Source organism: Euprymna scolopes, chromosome 29, assembly GCF_053919585.1.
Source record: "Euprymna scolopes isolate OS-2025 chromosome 29, ASM5391958v1, whole genome shotgun sequence".
In the NCBI taxonomy this organism is placed as follows: Eukaryota; Metazoa; Mollusca; class Cephalopoda; order Sepiida; family Sepiolidae; genus Euprymna; species Euprymna scolopes.
In genome coordinates, this window is record NC_136510.1 from 42,826,164 (window position 1) to 42,840,392 (window position 14,229).

Below are 14,229 nucleotides of genomic sequence, written 5' to 3' on the forward strand. Positions count from 1 at the left end.
AATTTTATTGAAGAAAACGTCACGAAAAATGCAAGATGCTTTATTTGTTAAGAACCAGATTTTGTATTTTAAAAAGTCTTGAGATCAGGATTGATAATTTGGATTATTTGAACTGCTGACCCCATCATGGACGTTATGTTCATAACGTTTCAGATGATATAACTTCCGACCTTCTTCAGGTGCATGTTATCAAATGTGGGAATTCGTGCAAACATAATCTTTCATTTAACCCACAGGGATAGCTTGCTCCATTTCCTTCAGCCATGACTGGGTAGAAGTCTTAAGTAATTTGTAATTGTATTCTTAGTATCATTAGGATTAAACCTTCGACCTCCAGAAAGTGTTCACTTAGAACTGATTTTAACTTAGCACTTATATCCATTGTGCCACGGGTCCTTGAGAACACACGTGAAAAAAGTTGGAGGTTAGATTGGCCAAAATATTTTGAAATAAAATCCATGGTGAGAAGACTATTTTGAATAATGCAAATAACACCTAGAGATTTTATATATTTTTTTTATTTGGTTGTTTTTTTTACACTGATGTACCAGGTGCCTCCAATAAATTTTCAGACTTTTTTCATACAGGCACTTTTATTGATAGTACATACATTAAATTCTAGTCTCCTTTGAAGTAATCTCCTCCAGCTGCAATGCACTTGTATCATTCCAATAACTTCTGGAAGGCCCCATGGAAGTCCTCTTATGTAAACGTGTCAATGATCCTTGTCACAGTCTTTTTCATCTCATCGTCTAATAACGACAGCCTCCAAGTTTTTCCTTGAGCTTAGGGAATAACCAAAAGTCACAGGGAGCAAGGTCTGGATTCTAGGAAGGGTGAGAAATTATCTTGATGCCCATCTTGGTCAAATAGTCTGTGACAAGGATGGAGTTGTGAACTGGTGCATTGTCCTGGTGGTAATGCCATTGACAATTTTATGAGTGCTGGCCTCTTCCGACAGAATCTCTTCCTGAACTCCCTTAAAACCTGAACATAGTATTCCTTGTTGACTGTCTGTCCAGTGGGAACCCAGTGCATGTAGATCATGCTCGTGCTGTTAAAAAAAAAAAAAAAAAAAAAAAAAAAAAGGATCATTATAATTTTCTGGGTGAATTTGCTCTGCCTGGCCTTCTTGGGTCTGAGAGAGCCAGCATGCTTCCACTGGGAACTTGTCTCTTGGTCATATCAATAAATCCAGCTTTCATCGCAGGTCACCAGAGCATCAAGAACTGCAAGGTCTGAATTGATCAGCTTGGTCATCTCCCTGCTATCATGATATCTTTCTTTCTGATCTTCTCTGAGTACCCTTGGGACGGACGTTGCACAAATCTTTTGCATCTTCAGTTCCTCACGAATAATTGTGTATACAGTTCCCACACTGACATCACACTGTGCACTTATTGTCTCTATAGACAATAAGTCTATATGGTCTTTATCCATGAAATTCTTTATTTGGCCAATCAACTCTGGTGTTTCGATTTCTTTACTCTTTCCACACCTCTCATCATCCCTCACAGGCTCCTTGCCTTGCTTGAATCTCTTATGCCACTCAAAAACTGATGCTCGATTCATGCAAGATGGTCCAGAAGTAGTCTGAAGCATTCCATACGTTTCCGTGGCATTTTTTCCAAGTTTAAAACAGGATTTCATTGCATATTGTTCTTCTAAAATGGCCTCATGTTTAGATTGCATTTTTGAAATTCACCAATTGTGATAATCAGGCTTTAGTAGAGTGCATTACAGTTCTTGTTGTAGCTGTTCATTTTAACCTGAAATCATAAAAATTGTTCAGTCATCTTATAAGATGTATAGCAATAACATACTGAATTTTCAAGAGTCTATAACAATTTTAAATGCCTGTACAAAAAATGTCTAGAAAGTTATTCAAAGTTCAACGAAGATTCTCATGCTAAAAAAAATGCACCTGAAGAAAGTCAAAGGTTACATCGGTTGAAACGTGAAAATAATAACTAAGATGCAAACAAATAAAAGAGCACTAGTTCTCGTTCAACATTATTTCCTAAAATATTCCTCCCTTTTTATATCTCCCTCGTGTCAGACCATGTTAGAGTATGGTATACAAACCTCTATTCCATATCTACCATGTGATATCCAGCTTTTAAAAACTGGCTACTCAAATGGTGCAAAGTCTATCATAGGGGTCAACAACTCCGTTGACCCCACGAGCCAGATCCCGTTATAATGCCAGGTTGTGGGCCGGACGAAGATATTTAATGAAAACTTAAGGTAAATTGCATACGCAGATCCCTGTCAACCGAAATATTTAAAACCATAATGAAAATTAACACTGAGACATCAGAAAAACAAGAAAACCTAAAATCAAAAATCACCTAACAGAAATTAGTTTCCGTCAAGAAACGTTAAAATACTTCTAAGTTAAAAATCAACCAAAGTAAAATAGATGATTTAAACAGTTATTGAAAACTGTACCACAGACGAACCACACGCACACAAAAATGAAAGCATATACCCATACACACAAGTACAAACCGTTGCAAACATATACACTTACATATGTATACATGCAATATTATCCACACATTCATGTATCCATCAGAGAGCATGTTTAATTATCTTTGGATTTCTGCTATCTCACATGTCAGTACCTCCCTGATCTTCACTCTACCATTCCTTTCGCTTCAGTTATATTTTGATATAGCCAATGGTTATAACAAATATCAATTATTTGACATTAAACCTGAGCAACACGACTTGGTAAAATAAGTTTCATGAAAGATAACTGGCAGATAGTTTAATATTTTAATGCACTAAAATGTTAAACATTTTATGGAAAATGAAACGTAACAAATTTCATTTGCAGATCAACAACATAAACCGACAAGTGGTGACAGATTTGAATATTCACATTTAACCTTAAGTGTTTAATATACATAAAAATAACTTTGTTAGAGAGTGGTCGCTAGAAAAACGGGAAATTTGTCAAACGATTTATTTTTACAAAGAATAATTTTTACAAAGTTTTTCAAAGACAAATGTTATATTATACTAATAGATACTCAAAATGTCATCTGTACAATTCACTGCAGCGTCAAACAACAATATATTTTACAACACTCACACAGCACCAATCAAAAAATAGCAATCACACATTTTATTCATGATCTAAGCTGACCATCAAATTTCCCGCTTTTCTAGCGACCACCCTGTATTAACAGATAAATACAGTAGTTAAATTCAATTGAAAACAATGTTGAAATTATTTGTTTATATATAGCAGCAGTGTTAAGCCATCACTAACAATGAAAAATTATTGATTTTAATTGAGTGTTTCAATATTTGGTTTCAAACTTGTTGATGCTAAAAACACGATAACATCAATGATAGTTTTCAGTTAATTTTGTTCTCAGATTGTTCTAAGTTTGTTTAAATTTTGAAAAAAAGTTGTTCACATTCATCAATTCCATTTGAAAACATTTTGATACTGTTTCCATCTCCACATATCAAACAATTTGAAATCATTTTTATACAAACGAAAGTCAACAAATCGTTCAAAAAATTTGTCTTGAAAATTCTGGATTACATTCACAAATAGTTCCAAATCCTGTGGTCTCCTTGGTTGAAATGATGGGAAATGTGCATGATTTTTATTTCTAAGTTGATCTTCCCACAATACAAGTTTTTTTTCAAAGGCAACAATATGATTAATTATACACTTCATTTATAAGTCGAGTTTGAAACAATAAATTTAAATGATTCAAATGAGTCACTATATCCACAATGGAGGCTAAAGTTGCAAGCCAGTTAGGATTTGAAAATGTGAGCTATCAGTATGCTTACTTGTGAGAAATATTGTCACTTCTTTATGTAAAAAGCAAGTACTCGTTTTTATATCAATCCTTAGCTAAGACAGCATTCATAACAGAAATATGCAAGGTCACCATATTCTAACCAAGTTTAAAATAAAAAATGTTTGAATTGTTGATGATTCAATCCATAAGAAAAAGTCAAATTCAGTTTTTACAACATCCATAACGTTTTTAAACTTCAAGAACTTGGAACACAATGTCTCCTGATGGGTAATGCAATGAATTTTTACAAGTTTATAAGTAATTCCAGGCTTTCCATATGTTGCTCTAGTCGTGTAATAGTACACTTTTTTCCTACCATTGATGCAGCACCATGATGATTCAAATAAGCTTCAAGAAATCAAATTTTATTTCTGTTGTTATTTTTAACAAAGCTTCAAAAATATCTGCTCTGGTCACAGTTCCCTTCATAGCGATTAACTTTAAAATTATAAAAATTAGAAATCGCTCCTCTCATATAGATAACACATTGTGGAGTGTCACTTGAGTCTGTGCTTTCGTTGACTGCAACGGAAAACTACTGAAATTCACTGCAGTTGTACATTATTTGATTTTTAACATTTACCAACATTTCTTCAATGTGCCACATGACCCTCCTCAGAGAACGGCTGATAGCTTCAAATAAAAATGTTTTTTCTGGACAAACAATATCCGAAACTGCCAGTAAACATTCTTTAGAAAAAGTACCATCTAGAAATGGTTTTATTTTTTTCAGCGGTGCATTTTGAAACTTCTTAGCAAGCAATTGTATTGGCCACATTTTCGCCTTTTCACTTTATAAAAAAAAAAGTTTGCTATTCATACAGAAACTTCATCCACTCAACTTCATCTTTTCTTGATTGTGGTAAGGTAGGTTGCAGGAGTAAGTGATGGGGAAGGGGTGGGGCTGTTGGAGGACTGAAATAGAAAGCTGACTGCGACAGTCGGTTAAATTGGCTCTCAGCTTTTGTTTATGTTTACTTTTTATTTTTATGCAGAAATAGATGTGATTTGGTTTTTAGTTCAATTGATATGAGGAAGATAAGGGGAGGCCTTTTGTTGAATTCACATCATCTCATGTTAAAAATAGTCATTGCTAATTAGGCTAACAGGCCTGTCAAAATGCTTTTGCAAGCCAGATTTGACCCACTGACCTATGGTTCCCAACCCTTGGTTTATGAGATCTGACCCATAAAAACTGATTCAAAACACTAACATTTCCTCCCTTAAACGTCAATGGTTACACAGTGATCTCATTTTGGCCTCCAATCTCATCAATAGTCAATATGATATACCTCAACCTATTATTCACTCCTGCACCAGAAAGAAATCTATGCAAAATCACTACAAGAAACTATTTTATATCAGATTTCTATTAAACCAAAAAGGAGGGCTGCTTTCTAAGTCAGTATCCCTGGAGCTTGGAATAGACTTTCAAGAGAGGTAATAAATGCATCAACAATGCAACAATTCAAGGTATATTTGGGCAAGTGTTGGGCTACTGTATCCTCTTGTGTAAATTTCTACCACTCCTTCCCTACATGGCAATTGAAGTACAATTGTTTTTGTATATTTCTTTTTTTCAAATAAATTGAACTGAATGAAAATAGTAATAGTCTGCATAATAGAGATATTGTTTTTTTTTTTCTAAACATTTTCCAACACAAAAAAAAAACAATTATTCTTTTTTAATGATTCAATTTAAAGTCTTACCTTTGGAGATACAACTTTGATGATCTCATTTAAAAACCTAAATTTCCCAATTTCTGAATGAAATCGTCGCCCACAGTTTTTCACGCATGCTTCCAGAGTCTGAAAGAAAATGGTAGACATCAAAATGAATTATCATTTTGAAAGAAAATGCTAGACATTAAAATGAGTCAGCAATTTGAAAAAAAAAGGTTTTATTTTTTATGTAACTATTTAGGAATTAAAAACAAAACATTTTAGAGTAAAAGTTTTTGTTTTTTATACCAAAGGCAAAATTAAATGAATTTCAGCACACAAACTAACTCATCGTTGCAGATTGTTAAGACATGTATGGTTTAAGTTCTGTTGTGACTATTGCATCAATTTAACAATTAATCTTGGGAAACAGTATCGATAAATTCATAAAAGAAATTTCTAGAACATTATTAAATACTATGTTTCCTAAGTTTTTTTTAGATGAAAATTGATAATTGGGATTAGTCAGGCTAGTATGTTCATCTTTGTTGTTATTTTCACAAGGTTTTGGCCAATATAACCTCCTGCCTTCTTCAAGTACATTTTTTGAATTTATGAATTTCAATGTCGAACTGTGAACATTATTATATAAAGAGTTCAATTTGAAATTCCATATCTGTACTCAAATTCGAAAAGATTCACCTGAAAAAGGTCTGAGGTTATATGTAACCTTTGACATTCTATAGATTTCCAAGTTTGTCAATAAATTATTTTTAAAAATGGCCCCAAGCTTAAAACAAAAAAAAAATGTACCTGAAAAAGTTCAGATTATATCAGTTGAAACATTGTGGGTGCGAGAACACAGAGAGAATACAATCATGAAAAACATTGCCATGAATGAATAATGCAACACCCCAGAGCACATTGGCCGAAACAATGTAAAGAATGATATCCTCCACTTCATCCCAAGAATTTACCCTTTTTCTGGCATATCAATCCTTTTTAGGTTAATACAAAAACAACAATCGAGAATAGTTTGTTGTATACGATTATTTAAATACAAGTTGCTAGTTTACCTATAGCCGAGAAATAAAATTGGACACAATAGATCCAATAGTATTCGAACTCAGCATAAGAAATTCCATATGCTGTAAAGAGAGTGCAGCAACATCAGATAGAGAATAAGAGAAAACATTTTTAAATAAAGGGTGGAACGATAAAATTGTCGCCCAAGTAAAAATGAAAGGATTCCATTTTCGTTTAATAAAAACTGGTTTTCTTTCATCTACCAGTTGGCCAGTTGTATACAAATCCCAAGAGCAATAGGAGCCTTCTATCATATTTGAACAAGCAAGATCGAAGATGCGCTACTGTAAAACTCATGCTGTCTACCGCTCCAAGTTATGACAAGAGGACCATCGCCAGCACCCTCAAAATGCAAATCCAGACGGTTCAATGCTTGAGGGAACAACTCAAAGAAGTTTCCAGCTATGATTATGGCCTTTGGTGTTGTTTCCAGCAAGGGCCACATCATACTATCTCATATGTTTGAAGTCAGCTTGAAAGTCAACACCAAAGTGTACCTGGATGTGGGGTGATCACCTGGTGCAATCAAATGGTTGCAAGGCCAAAGAAACTTAGGCCTGGCTTCAGAAGAAGTGCTACGACTTTGTACTCTTCTCTCACTGGCCCCGCTCCTCCTCCTCCCCCAACCTGAACCTGCTGGATTACTTCATTTGGTCATAGGTTGAGAATATCACCAACATGACCTCTCACAACACCAAAGCCAACCTGACCATCACCATCCAGCGATGATAATGCTTGGGACGTCTTCAGATGTTGAAGGTTTGATTGTTCAATACAGTGTGAGCGATGGTTGAAGTGTAATATATGGAATACAAAATTTAAACTTTAACGGTTTTAAGACTAAAACTAGTGCAAACAGTTTTTTTAATAAATAAATCCAAGTCTTTTCTTTTTCTTTTTCTCTTTATACATTGCATGGCGATGATAATGCTTGGGATGTCTTCAGATGTTGTTGATATTTAAGTGTTCTATTAAATTCTCCTTTACATCTCAAATATTGAGTTAGTAGAGATATAAAGAACATTAATTTTACTCTCACTAATTGAGCAGTTAACAGTGTTATAGTTTATCTTTGTTGTGGTCTCTTGGTTTTACTGGATTCCAGGACAAGAATCCATCTAGTCTGGTACAGTATCCAGCTTAGTGCTGTTACTATAGACAACATCACTTGGATAAAGAATATCATCTCTCGTATAAGCCATTGTGGTTAAGCCATGCCAAGGTGATCTTATTTGGATTGCTAATACTGTGATTTTTAATTTTTTAGTCAGAGTTTACTTATAAGGGAAGTATCCTCGAGTGCCAGGTTGTCCATACAAGGTCCTGTGTAGAGAGACACTCAAAGAAAATGTCTAGTAGGCATTCAAGTTCTCTCCCAATATGCGTGCGTGTATGATAATCTAAAAGAAAAATTGTTTTGTATAGTTCAGCTTCATTCTTATATGGATCAAATTCCAAATGAAAATGAAACTCAATATTCAAAGCTTTTGCAATAGAGCTACAAATAAAACATCAGATCAGAGTTCTATTTTGTTGTGATTCATGTCAATTTTGAAAAAGAAAACTTACATGCATTTCTGAGAAAATTCACGTACCTATGCAAAAATTTCATCAGAGTTTGTTGCTAAATGAAAATATATATAATAATTGTATAAGATATCCAATCAAAAATTTATTGTGAAACAGGTCTTTTAATGCTATATATTCCTTCAATTGAATCATCTTTCCGAAAATATAAATATGTTACAAGAAATAGTTAAAAAAATAAATTTAAGAAGGAAGAGGTTGGGTCACTGAGCGAAACAAAACACGAAAGTAAAATGACTCCTGGATGACATCAAGTAGATACAACTAATTTCATACAAATATTATTTTTATTGTGTGTTTTGTATTAGTTGAAAGGAGGGGCGGGGGATAAATTATACGTTATTTGGGCCATCTGTAATTATAAAAGTCAGAGCTTAATAAATAAATGCGTGTAGGGTACAGATGCCTATGTGAAGCCATGCGCCCCCCCCCCAAAAAAAAATATTGTTAACCCAAAAGCACTGACTTACAAGTATAAAAATAAAATAGAACAACGCAAACTCGCAAAAGAAAACATGGACTCTGACACATTGAGTGCAGATCAGTTGTATTTTGGGTGGGTGCGTGATACTATCATCGAAACCGACCCTACAAATGCTAATATCCCCATCTTAGCTATCCACCAAAGCCACCAATGTCAGTGAGTTGATGCCAGCTCATCTCAGGTCGGCTAAAGTTCTCCCAATCTGCTCCAACCCACAAACTGTCGTCAACTGTCGCAAACTGGAAACTGTCCATAAAACTAGCTCCGATTCCTAACTTGACTTACTTAAAATTGGAAATTACTCTCTGGTTTCTTGTGTTGGTTAAAGCAACATCTGCTTAGTAAAAACCACTCAACTGACAATTCGGAAACAACCACCTGTTTTGAGAATTCAAAAAGATCTTGGCAGCCTTTCCTCCTTATTGTCATTTTACTACTCTCACTTTTGCTCTGCTATGGAATCATTGGTACTAGTGCATTTTGCAAACTGGATTTCTATAAATGTCCGCTTTAGTTTGCCCGGCACCTGATGTAAACCACCGGAATATGCTAAGCGTCACCAAGCAACTCTTAAAAATGCTAGGAAACGGGCAACATTCATTGGATACTAATTACAATAAAAAAAAAAAAAATGGAAGAACAATGAAATAAAATGGTGCTAATGTAGAGAGTGATCCGCGCTATTTTTTAAATCGTATTTCCACGTTTAATTAAAGTTTTATGATATGCTTTTTATTCAATTGTAAGGTTAAAGTACGGAATAGGTACAAAACACCCTCCCCTCCCTATGTTAAGAATGGCTTTTAAAATAATAACGTTATTATTTCAGCACGGATCACTCTCTGCATGCGTACCAATAAAATATAATAACCTACCATAAGTTTTATGAATAAATATTGTTTTATATTTTTTTATTGTTTTAAATAAGTAAAAATACCAACCATGATTAAAAAACTATATTTTGTTATTTGGGAGGTAGGGTTAGGGTTAGTTCCTCCTATCGGTAATGGTATATTCTGATCCCACCCCACATTCTCTTCAGATTTTTCTTTTTTTGAGGTGGTGGAAGGACGGGGGGGGGGGGCACGTCCTGCTATTAGTTTCTTTGGACAGTACTCTACGACTTGCTCTGGTGTCTGTACTAACTTGTCCAGCATAGTTAAATTAATTGCCATATGCTGCTCAATGATTTTTAAAAAAAAAAATCAAATTTTTTTTTTTTTCTTTTCTTCAAATTTATCAAAAGTCGTCTGCTAATTATGTGGCTTCTCATTGGATGATTGCGTTTGTTGTTGCTTTCTGAATGGCTTATGAAATTGACCAATGCTCGTCATATTCCTGCGGTTTGTGTTAAGTTTTCGGTCCAGCCCTACGATTACGAGAATCCGGTTTACAAAATGCACTCGTACCGAATCATTTCCTCCCATCATCGAGGCTCTTGGTTCTCTCCATAGTATCACGCTTATAGGGATTAATATTAAACAGATCTGGAGAGATGAGAAAGATTATAGGTTACTAGTAGGCCCGGTCATAAAATTCGTATAAAGATTATATTTTAATTCATACAGAAACTGAGACATGCATGCGAGTATTATGTTTATTCTAAACAGTTCACTTTTTGTAAGTAAAAAAAAAAAAAATACCTGAGCTGAGATCAAAACCAAAACTTAAACACAGTGAATCAAGTATGATAACCATTAGGCCAGCTTGCCATGATCTTTAAAAAGTGTTTTCAAGCCAACTTATTCTTAACATAAGGAAGCTCACATTGAACGATTCACCAATGCGCAGTCGTGAAACAGTTGACAAACAGATAAAAAGCTTATGACCCCCCCCCCTCCCCAAGTACCCATTTTTTTTTAATTTTGGCTTCTTAGAAGCCCTTTTTTTTCCGGATGAAAACCAATCAAAAAGTTTTCCACATGTCTGACTACACCATATACTAAATTTGAAGTCTGTAGATCAAAAATTTGTTGAGTATATAGGTTGAGAGTTGTTCTCACACACACACACACATTCCTACTTCTACAGATAGATAGATTTGGGTCGTTCATAACTACAAAAATCTGATTTTCGTAAATACTGGTATGATTATTAATAGACTGGGCGAGTGTTAAAAAGAGATGGAAAAAATAGATATAGGTTATTTGGACCATCTGTAACTACAAAAATTTGATTTTCATAAATGTTTACTGAGATTAGACAAGTGTAGTGTTTAGGAGAGGTGGACAAAAAGGATTTTATTTTTATGAATAAATGCTCAGGATACAGAAGGTGGCAGCAATCATAGTCTAATCATTCTTGACATCGTTCAGCTATTTTTAAAACTTCCATTGCCTGCTTCCTCTGATCTCAACCACCCATTCCAACGATCGTCACTAATGAAGCAAACACTGCAGAGAGAAAATGTATTGATCGTTAAGAAGAACCTAAGTAAATCACTGCAATATAAAGTAAAGAGAGGATGGGTGAGATACACACACACACACACATATGTATATACATGTGTGCGTGTCTCACATTACCATTAGCGTATAAAGTGATGCTATTTGTGCAAACAAATCGAGCTTAGGTATTTCGGACAATGCCAAAACATCGTTAATTCACAACTTGCACATCAGCCGCCGATTAGAGTAATGGTTAGGAGCCTTGACTGTCGTACAGGCGGTCAGGTTTCAATCCTGGCTTGAGGTAGTTACCTGTCTAGCCGCACTGATGATCTGTGAAACAACGAAACAGTACTGTATGTGGATGACTAATATATATATGTATATATATATATATACACACACACACCAATATCAAAGGAATTAACGTGAAAGCTTTTTTTTTTAAGGGTTAAGCTGTCAACTCATGTTCTCACGCCAGCTGTTGAATACAATCCCTGCTTCTCCTTAACATTATATATATGAATTTTAATTCTTTCCTTTCCCATCATAATTCTTGGTGACCTGAGGATTGTTAAACTACTGGACTGCAGAGTCAAAAGTTATTTTGTGACAGGGTTTGAATCCTTCTCCAGGATGTAATTTTCACTTCCTCCGCTAATGATTACATAAGCATGAAATGTCTGTAAGTAAACATTATATATATATATATATATATATATATATATATATATATATATAAACGACTGTCTGTTCGTTTGTCTCCATATTTTCAAACTCTATATCCTCCAAAACTAAAAGTCGCGGAGCAGGGCTAAGGGCCTCAAATGATTCGAGTTTTTACAGGACATTCTTTTATGAGTCTTTAGCCGGTTAAAATTGTTTTCAAGGGCTCAAAAATGGGTCAAAATTATAAAAAAAAACATTAAACATTTTGTACATTCATCTTAGTTTATTTTTAATCAGTTTATATGCATGTCACGTTGGTACAGTGGTAACATCAGCAACTTTGAATGCTACAGTTTCGGTTTCGATTCTAGCTGATGGCACCTAAATACTTTTTTATTTTTACTTTTGAAATCACGACTATAATAATATATATGAAATATGGACAAATTAAAATATCATACTTAAGCATATTTTACGCCCGAACAAAGCAGGGCGCCCCCTCCCCCATCCCTCTAGTGTGTGTGTGTGTGTGTATATATACACACACACATATATATATATATATATATATATATATATACACACACACACACACGTAAACATTTTATTCGTTTTACATAAGCATTTATATGTCGCTATACATTCATGAGCATGTTTCGGTCAGCAAGTTACAAATAACTAGAAACCTATTCAAATGATACTGCTTATGCAAAAGTAGAGTTCGTAATGAATTACAAACTCTACTTTTCATTATGGACTAAACTTTTGTATAAGCAGCATCGCCTGGAAAGGTCTCTAGTTACAAGTAACTGGCTGACCGAAACATGCTCATGAATGCGTAGCGACATATTAATGCTAACATAAAACAAAAAGTATAGCTTGTCCTATTTCAGTATTGAACATTCTTGTCTGAACCTCATTAAAAATTCATTGGTTGTTTCACCTCTGGAAAATATTAATCTGGAATTTATATATACAGGGTGTGTATAGATTTTTAATGTCCATTTTCAAGGCTTTTCAAATTTTTCAAGGAAGTCCTTCTTCAGACAAAATCCAAGTTTGCAAAACAAAATTTGGAGTTTGCTTTACAATCCACAGTGATTCAAAAAGTTCAGATTACAATTGGAGAGTCCAGACTGCGCAAAGAAAGTTTTTTTTAAGATTGGGGGGGGGGGGGGGGGGATTTTTATTTATAGTCCCCCCCCCCAAATAAATTATAGATGAAAGCAAAAATAGGAAATTTGAATCACCACCACTCAAAAGAAAAAAAGGGGGGTGTAACTCTTGTATCCTACAATACTTCTATGCAATTTCAAAACACTGTTTGGATTTTATTTTTAATATTCAAAAAAAAAATATTTTAATGGTATTTTTATTAATACTTAAAAAATAATTTAATAGTATTTCGGTTTTATTTAATAGTATTTCGGTTTTATTTTTAATATTTTGACACAAATTTTTGCTGGACATAACGAATACGATTTTCAAGGCCTTTTCAAGACATTTTACATATTTTGAAGGATTTTTCAAGATAGAAATAAGGTCATTTCAAGGCAAAGGTAAAAATTCAAGGACTTTCAAGTCTGTGCGAACCCTGATATATAACAATATACTAGTATAATACCCGTCTTAGGACAGGTATGAACTATAAATATAGCATCAGTTTTAAATTTTAAGTTTGAGTGGCACTCGCCACTCTAATTGGTAAAGTTTACAAAAAAAATAAATAATGTACCCATGTTACTTAATTTGTTACCTCAATACATATTCCACGATAAGTTCAATAGTTTAGAATTTTACCAAGCACATTCTATATTATTGACACCTATCTTTTTAAAAATGTATCACTTAAACTCAAAATTTGATGTGCAGCAATTCTTTTCACTATTAAGTTTTTTTGTATCTGACTTATTTTAAAAGTTTTGGGGGAAAGGTACAAGTTTGGGTGAGCGCACCCTCTAAATGGTAAAGTTTACAAAAAAATAAGGTGCCCGTATTATCCTGTTGCCTAGAATACATATTCCTAAATTTATAATGATCCATTCATAGTTTGGGAGAATATCCTATACATATACAAATACAAGGTGCTTTAAATAAGTTTCCAGACTTTTCTTTTGTGCAGGCATTTAAAATTGTCGTAGATTCTTGAAAATTCTGTATGTTATTGTTATACATCTTATGAGATGACTGACCAATTTTTATGATTTCAGGTTTAAATGAACAGCTACAGCAGAAATTGGAATACACCCTACTAAAGCCTGATTGTCACAGCTGGTGAATTTCAAAAATGCAATCTGGACGTGAGGGCACTTTAGAAGAATGATATGCAATAAAATTGTTTTAAATTTCGAAAAAGAAAATGCCAGAGAAACGTATGGAATGCTTCAGACTGCATTTGGATCATCTTTCATGAATCGAGCATCAGTTTTTGTGTGGCATAAGAGATTCAAGGAAGGCAGCAAGTCTGTAAGGAATGACAAGAGGTGTGGGAGAAGTAAGGAAGTCAGAACACCAGAGTTGATTG

General features: G+C 34.1%; 1 protein-coding gene across 2 annotated transcripts in view; it reads right to left on the reverse strand.

The window, feature by feature from the left end:
- Window positions 1-14,229, reverse strand: part of LOC145252616 (ADP-ribosylation factor-binding protein GGA1-like) — a 139,745-nt gene that overhangs the window by 63,327 nt on the left and 62,189 nt on the right. For both annotated transcript variants that reach the window (XM_080112332.1, XM_080112331.1), the window contains exon 3: window positions 5,541-5,639. In XM_080112332.1, the coding sequence (XP_079968458.1) occupies window positions 5,541-5,639 (99 nt within the window). The remainder of the gene's footprint in view (window positions 1-5,540; window positions 5,640-14,229) is intronic.